Genomic DNA, 8,559 nt, shown 5'->3' with positions numbered 1-8,559 from the left:
GGTGTTTAAAATTATGAGGGGGATTGACAGAGTTGACGTGGATAGGCTTTTTCCATTGAGAGTGGGGGAGATTCAAACAAGAGGACACGAGTTGAGAGTTAAAGGGCAGAAGTTTAGGAGTAACATGAGGGGGAACTTCTTTACTCAGAGAGTGGTAACTGTGTGGAACGAGCTTCCAGCAGAAGTGGATGAGGCAGGTTCGATGTTGTCGTTTAAATTTAAATTGGACAGCTCTGTGGACAGGAAGGGAATGGAGGGTTATGGGCTGAGTGCAGGTCGGTGGGACTAGGTGAGAGTAAGAGTTCAGCACGGACTAGAAGGGCCGAGATGGCCTGTTTCCGGCTGTAATTGTTGTATGGTTATATCCAGTGGAGAGGAGACTGGTGAACAGGGGCGACCGGGAGTTGGGGAGGTCGGATCTCGGCTCCCCCGCGCTCGCCACCGGAGAGGTTGTGTGGTGCTGATCAGTGGGGGGGGGTGAGTGATTGACCAATGGCGGGGGCCGAAGGGCGGGTCCCAATCCCCGGTAAGGGAGGGACCCAATTCCCAGTAAGGGAGGACGCTCTGTGCAGACGGTGGCCGGACAGCGGATCCCGCCGGGGCCATGGCTTTTAGATTTCCTGTCCAGAGTTACCTGAGCTGGTTGGGTACCTCGACTCTGATGCAGGCCCTCCGGGACTGCCTCTACATTCTCCTGTGCTGCTGGTGTATCAAGAAAATAATCGACTGATGTCCACTCCTCGCTGACCCGGAGTGAGGAGGGGAGGGCGCCCACCCTGTCCCCACTCCCGTTCCAAGGCCGCTCGCCCGCCGGGACGCAGAGCCTGAAGGTGAGAGACCGTGAAGGAACTCGGAGGTGCTCGGCGCGGAGCTTCCCTCCCTACCCCGGGTGACCGGGATAGTCGCGGGCATGCGCAGGGTCGGGCTGTGTGTGTGTGTGTCTGAGTGTGGATATGTGTGTGTGCGTGTGTGTGTGTGCCTGTGCGTGTCTGAGTGTGGATATGTGTGTGTGTGTCTGAGTGTGGATATGCGTGTGTGTGTGTGCCTGTGCATGTCTGAGTGTGGATATGTGTGTGTGCGTGTGTGTGTGTGCCTGTGCGTGTCTGAGTGTGGATATGTGTGTGTGTGTCTGAGTGTGGATATGCGTGTGTGTGTGTGCCTGTGCGTGTCTGAGTGTGGATATGTGTGTTTGGGGAGAGTCCCGGATTCGACCTCGACCGCTGGCGCTTAGTGTCTGTGTCTGTCTGTGGTGTTTGTACGTTCTCCCTCGGACCTTCTGGTTTCCCCGGGTGCTCCGGTTCGGGGTGGTGGGGTGGAGACACCGCTTCTACCAAAGGAGGTGTAAGGAGCTCTTTCCCTCTGTTAGCCTGCGGGTCACCCTTGGGCAAGGTGTAGCACCTGCTTAGACCCCGATCACGGTCACATGAAACCATGTGAGCAGGTGGTGGATGGTCGTATGAGCAGCCGGTGCAGATCACAAGTCCTGGTTACGTGACCACTGACGCCAGGCAGACAATCTCTGAAGAGTACTTATAATGGCTGGGGTCACCCGTCTTGTAAAGACACTGCCCAGAGGGCAATGGCAAACCACTTCTGTAGAAAAAATTGCCAAGTACAATCACGGTCAAGACCATGATCGCTCACGTCATACGACTCGGCACATCAGGAACGAACGAGCTCCGGTCGCTGTAATTCACACCCCTGTTGTGTGAGTGAGGGGCAGAATATTGGGGGAAGCTGTTGGAAATGAGGGGAGAATGAAATGGATGGTTGGTAGCCGGCACGGACTCGAAGGGCCATCGTGAGTAAAGTTGGCAAAGACCGTCCTTGCCTAGTGGGTCAAGTTCCAGTGGTTTCTGTCTCGTGTGTCAGGTGAGCCCAATGCGGGTTCAGGGACCAGGTGGGGTTGCAGGCGGCCTTCGAGAGAGCGCTTTGGGAGTGGAAGTTGCAGATAGTTCCGGAAATAAGAGGCTTCGACAGAGCCCCAATGGAATAGGGTTGTCATCGAGGCCAGACAGAATCACAGACGCAAACACAAGAGATTGTGCAGATGCTTAAAATTTTGATCAGTTCGAAACGTCGATACTCCCAAGACCTGCTGAGTTCCTCCAGAATTCTGTGTGTGTTGCACAGAATCTCAGAAACAGGCCCTTCGGCCCACCTTGTCCGTGCTGTGCGTGATTCCCGTCTAGCTGGTGGGGTTTGCCCGCATTTGGCCCATATCCCCCTACACCTTTCCTCTCCATGTCCCTGTCCAAGTGCCTTGCTGACCTTGTAATCAATTCCTTTGGCAGATCATTCCATACACGGACCACCCTCTCTGTTAAGGAATTACCTCTCAGATCAGCTTGATTTTTTTCCCTGTCACCTTATGAACTTGCTCTCTAGTTCTAGACGCCCCTGTCCTGGGGAAAATACGGAGCATGTGCCATCTGTGTCACTCCGTATGAAGAGTGGCACTGTAGCGTAGTACTGACACCTTACAGCGCCGGCTTCGACTCCCTCCGCTTTCCAAAGGGCCCGTTTCGTGCTGTGCGACTCTAAGATGTGTGACGTGCTGAGGATACAGTACTTGGGACCGGTTTGAAGGAAAGTTGGACCAACTTACGAGAGGCGGGGAAGCGAGAACAGGAATTATAGTGCGATGCAGAAAGATCATTGTTTGTTGTGGGGATGGAACTGGACTCTCTGATGGTGGTGTCTGAAAAGAGGATACTGTCCAAGTTGCATGCCATCTTGGACAATGTCTCCCATCCACTACATAATGTACTGGGTGGGCACAGGAGTACATTCAGCCAGAGACTCATTCCACCGAGATGCAACACTGAGCGTCATAGGAAATCATTCCTGCCTGTGGCCATCAAACTTTACAACTCCTCCCTTGGAGGGTCAGATACCCTGAGCCGATAGGCTGGTCCTGGACTTATTTCCTGGCATTAATTTACATATTACTATTTAACTATTTAAGGTTTTATTACTATTTAATTATTTATGGTGCAACTGTAACGAAAACCAATTTCCCCCGGGATCAATAAAGTATGACTATCAAGCGGCTCACCGGAGCAGTGCTGACACCCAGTGGCCAGCGCCTGCACTGCACCCGATCGGCGCCCGGGATATCCCGGGATGGAGACACGAGGTGAGATTCTGCCCACCTGGAATTGGAAACGGCCAGGACGATCCCAGCCCGGTGGCAAGTTGGTGATGAGAGGGCGCCGCGCCCTCTGATACTAACACTTCATACCAAACCCTCCCCACGCGAAGGACCAGCTAGCAGTGTGATACACACAAAGAAACTCAGCAGGCCAGGCGGCATCGGAGGAAAAACTGCACGGAAAGAAAAAGGAGGAAGACTCCGGGGTCACGTTCAAACTGCGACCAACCCCACTTCTAATACGTTGCAAACTGAGAGACAAGGCTAATCCGCCCGCGGAGCTCTGCCTGTCCATTCGTTAAATTCGCTGCTGTTCTCCCATTTCCATACCCCTACCATCGATTTTCCTCAATATCCAAAGATCCGTCCACCTCTTCACTCAGAGACGGAACCTCCCCGGTGGGGGCGGGGGGATTTCAAAGGTTCCTCACCAGCTGGGTGAAGAAATCAACACCCCCAGCCCCCGGGAACTTCGTACATCGGTCGTTCTCTAGATCTCTGTTCCTGCAGCGTCGCCGACACTGAATCCCGGAAATGCCATCCCGGCAGCACCGTTGGAGCCCCCTCCCCACATGGATTGCGGCGGTTCACCCACTCCCCCCCTACCCTTTCTGGGGCAGTCGATGGATGTTGGCACTGTCCGAATGTATCACGGCTCGGGACGGCAACCGCTCCGGAGGTGCCCGCAAGAAGCTGCAGAGAGCTGTGAAGGCGGCTTAAGTGTATCTCTGCTCCACTTTCAACGACCCCTCATCTCATGTTCTCGAGATTTATTGCCTATTTATTATAATTTTTCTCTTTAGTGTTTGCATAGTTTGTTGCTTTTACACACGGTGTTTTATTGATTCTGTTATCGCTTTTCTTCGGTTTACCGTGCATACCGGCAAGTAAACGAACCTCGGGGTTGTATATAGCGGCATATATGCACCGTGATAATAAATTTACTTTGAACTTTGAATATCACAAACCAACCTTCCCTCCACGGACTCCGTCTACACTGCCTCGGTAAACTAGACACAATAATCAAAGACCCCACCCACCCATCCCAGACTTTCTCCCTTTCCCCCTCCCATCGGGCAGAAGATACAAAAGCCTGAAAGCTCGCACCACCGGGCTCAGGGACAGTTTCTGCCCCACTGTTACCGGATACTGGAATGGACCTCCCACGATAAGATGGGCGATCTTGCACCTTATTGTCTGCCTGCACTTTCTCGGTTGTTGTTAAACTTTATTCTGCGTTGTTACAGTTCTACCCTATTCTACCTCCGTGTAATGATCTGATCTGTGCGAACAGTATGCAAGACGAACTTGTGACAACAATAAACCAACACCAACCCTGACAAACTAGTAGTCGAGCTGGAGAAAGGATCACAGGTTGACTATTGAACGGCCCCTTTGTAACATTGGCCACCTTCGCCCTTTAGTGGTGATTGGTCAGCGCTCTGAACCCTCGGGAGCCGATTGGATGAGGGTCCAGCATCAATGGACCATACTTCAATCAAGTGGAGGCTCCGCCGCGGCATCCCGGGTGGGCGGGGCGGTGACGAAGGCCGGTCTTCATCAGCCGGGCTACCGGTACCGGAGTTAGGACGTTGTAGAAGGTGTTGGTGAGGCCACATTTAGAGTATAGTGTCCGGTTTTGGTCTCTCCGTTATCTGAAAGAGTGCAGAAAGATTTACCAGGACTTTGCATAGACTAGGGGGTCTGTTCCCTAAATAGTAGGAGATTGAGGGACACTGACAGGGTGAAAGCACACAGTCTATTTTTTCCCCAGGGGTTTCAAATCAGAGATGAGAGATTTAAAAGGAACATTTAGGGCAACTTCACACTAAGACTGGTGCGTACTCTGTTCCTGGTTGGTGCAACTGTAACGAAACCAAATTTCCCTGGGGATCAATAAGGTATGACTATGACTAATTGGAATGAGCTGCCAGGAATCGCGAGTCAGGTGGACACATTCGCAACATTTAAAAGCCACCTAGATCAGTACATGGGTAGGAGAGGCTTAGAGGGCGATGGGCAACAGATGGGACTTGCTCGCTGAGCAATGCTGTTGGCAATGGAAGGGCCGGTTTCGATGATGTATTATCGAAGACCGTAAGAGCCCCTTACGCCCAGCTCAGTGTGGTCTCACTTCCCTGCTGGAGGCTGATTCCCCGTGTCTTGACCACTTGTGGTTTTCAGTGATGTGTTGTTCTTCCCCCACGCTGCCCCAGGAGCAAACGCTGGACCGCGGTCTCATGCCTTCCCGTTTTGCTTCCCCCAACAGCTGGCTGCAGTTAGGAAAGCCCGGCGGGCCCGATCCTTCCACATCTGATTCTTGACCGGGAGCTGGGGAGCTGAGGAGCCGGAGCAGGGACCCGGGCGCCACCCTTCGACAGCCTGCTGTCAGAGAGCGATGGGGACATTGACTAAACTGTGCCTTCATCCTGACGGCTGCGAAATAAACACTTGAGTGGCCAAACCTCGCGTGTGTGTCAGAATGTTTTCTAGTGGCTGGAGAGGGGCACAGGCCCGACGAGATCAGAATGTACTGATCGGAGCAATGAGACCAATACAGGGCTGTGGGGGAGAGATCGGGTCAGTGGAATTAGTTTGGGGATTCATACAGCGCTGTGGCACAAATCTAGCGACTGACGCAAGGGCTGTGCGGAATGAGTGGGGGAGAGACAGCGGGGCACTGGAATTAGTTACAGCGGTGTGGGGAGAGAGGGGGGCAGTGGGATTAGCCTGGGGACTGACGCAGGGCTGAGAGCGGAGAGAGGGGAACAGTGGGATTAGTTTGGGGACTGATACAGGACTGGGGAGAGAGGGGGACAGTGGGATTAGTTTGGGGACTGATACAGGACTGTGGGGAGAGAGGGGACAGTGGGATTAGTTTGGGGACTGATACAGGACTGTGGGGAGAGAGGGGGACAGTGGGATTAGTTTGGGGATTGATACAGGACTGTGGGGAGAGAGGGGGACAGTGGGATTAGTTTGGGGACTGATACAGGACTGTGGGGAGAGAGGGGGACAGTGGGATTAGTTTGGGGATTGACGCAGGACTGTGGGGAGAGCGGGGGCAGTGGGATTAGTTTGGGGACTGATACAGGACTGTGGGGAGAGAGGGGGACAGTGGGATTAGTTTGGGGACTGATACAGGACGGGAGGGAGGGGGACAGTGGGATTAGTTTGAGGATTGACGCAGGACTGTGGGGAGAGCGGGGGCAGTGGGATTAGTTTGGGGACTGATACAGGACGGGAGAGAGGGGGACAGTGGGATTAGTTTGGGGATTGACGCAGGACTGTGGCCGGGAGAGAGAGAGCAGAGCTGTTTTGGGGGGGGGGGAGAGCGGAGCTGTCGGGAGACAGACAGCAGGGCAGAGGGATCAGTCTAGAGTCTGACGCAAGGCTGTTGGGGAGAGAGCGGGACAGTGCGATTAGTCTGCAGATTTACGCAGGGCTGTCGGGGAAAGAGAGCGGGTCCGTGCGGGGGAGAGCGGGGCAATGGGTTTAGTTTGGGGACTGATGCAGGGCTGTGTGTGGGGGGGAGAGAGCGCGGGACTTTGCGATTAGTTTGGAGTCTGACACGGGGCTGTGGTGGTGAGATCGGGGCAGTGGGAATAGCGTGGGGACTGACGCGGGGCTGTGTAGGATAGGGAGCAGAGCTCTGGGGCAGAGAGCGCGGGACTGTGGAGGGGAGAGAGGGGGACAGTGGAATTAGTTTGGGGACTGACGCAGGGCTGTGGGGGAGAGAGAGCGGAGATGTTGAGGGAAGAGAGAGCGGGACTGTGGTGGGGAGAGATGGAGAGAGAGCGGGGCAGTGGGGTTAGTCTGGGGACTGACGCAGGGCTGTGGGGAAGAGAGAACGGGGCAGTTGGATGGATAAAACACAGAACAGCGCAGTCCAATACAGACTCTTCGGCAAACGATTTTGTGCTGTCCTTTTAACCTATTCCAAGATCAATCTAAACCTTCCCTCTCACATAAACTAATATTTTTTTCTTACATCCAACTGCCTATCTAAGAGTTGTTTCTTTAACGTCCGTGTGGAATTAGCTTCTTCCATCAACCCGGCAGTGCGTCCCGAACAGCTACCCGTCTGTGTCCACAATCTACTTCTGACCACACACACACACACACACACACACACACAGTACAGTATATCCTGCGGTGTTAGCCAGTGACGCCCTGTCTCTGGCTGTTCACTCTATCCATGCCAGGGACTTGACAGAGGTGTACTTATCCTGACCACCTCTCATCCTCCTTCTCTTCAAAGAGAAAATATATCCTCATAAGACATGCTCTCCAGGCAGCATCCTGGTAGCCTCCTCTGCACCCTCTCTAAAGCTTCCACATCTTTCCTTTAATGAGGCAGAACACAGTATTAAAAACGGAACAGATTTCGTACGAAATCTTGCAGGGTCACACAGAGGAAGCAGCGCACTCCCTTTGGACTGTGTGTAAACAGCTGAGACCCTTCAATCGGAACTTCTGGTTTGTTCAACGGCAACAGTTTGTTCCCCTTCATCGATGCGGAGTTCCTCCAGCGTTTTGTGTGCGTCGCTCGAAATCTCCAGCATATAACCATATAACAATAACAGCACGGAAACAGGCCATCGCGGCCCTTCTAGTCCGTGCTGAAATCCTACTCTCACCTTGTCCCACTGACCTGCACTCAGCCCATAACCCTCCATTCCTTTCCTGTCCATATATCTATCCAATTTAACTTTAAACGACAACATAGAACCTGCCTCAACCACTTCTGCTGGAAGCTCGTTCCACACAGCTACCACTCTCTGAGTAAAGAAGTTCCCCCTCATGTTACCCCTAAACTTTTGTCCTCTAATTCTCAACCCATGCCCTCTTGTTTGAATCTTCCCCACTCTCAATGGAAAAAGCCTATCCACGTCAACTCTATCTATCCCCCTCATAATTTTAAATACCTCTATCAAGTCCCCCCTCAACCTTCTACGGTCCAAATAATAAAGACCTAACTTGTTCAACCTTTCTCTGTAACTTAGGAGATGAAACCCAGGTAACGTTTTAGTAAACCTCCTCTGTACTCTCTCAATTTTATTGACATCTTTCCTATAATTCGGTGACCAGAACTGTACACGATACTCCAGATTTGGCCTTATCAATGCCTTGTACAATTTCAACATTACATCCCAACTCCTATACTCAATGCTCTGATTAATAAGGCCAGCAAACCAAAAGCTTTCTTCACCACCCTATCCACATGAGATTCCACCTTCAGGGAACTATGCACCATTATTCCTAGATCCCTCTGTTCTACAGCATTCTTCAATGCTCTACCATTTACCATGTATGCAACACACATAAAAGTTGCTGGTGAACGCAGCAGGGCAGGCAGCATCTCTAGGAAGAGGTGCAGTCGACGTTTCAGGCCGAGGGTCTCT

The 8,559-nt window shown here is 52.6% G+C and overlaps 1 protein-coding gene across 2 annotated transcripts in view; it reads left to right on the top strand.

Annotated features, from left to right (window-relative positions):
- flad1 (flavin adenine dinucleotide synthetase 1) overlaps positions 1-5,655 on the top strand; it is a 48,611-nt gene extending 42,956 nt beyond the window's left edge. For both annotated transcript variants that reach the window (XM_072281786.1, XM_072281780.1), the window contains one exon: positions 5,424-5,655. In XM_072281786.1, the coding sequence (XP_072137887.1) occupies positions 5,424-5,471 (48 nt within the window). In that variant the 3' untranslated portion in view covers positions 5,472-5,655. The remainder of the gene's footprint in view (positions 1-5,423) is intronic.
- Positions 5,656-8,559: the final 2,904 nt, after the last annotated feature.

Source organism: Mobula birostris, chromosome 2 (genome assembly GCF_030028105.1).
Source record: "Mobula birostris isolate sMobBir1 chromosome 2, sMobBir1.hap1, whole genome shotgun sequence".
NCBI lineage: Eukaryota > Metazoa > Chordata > Chondrichthyes > Myliobatiformes > Myliobatidae > Mobula > Mobula birostris.
Note: the sequence above shows the minus strand (reverse complement) of the source record. Positions and strands in the feature narration are given on the sequence as shown.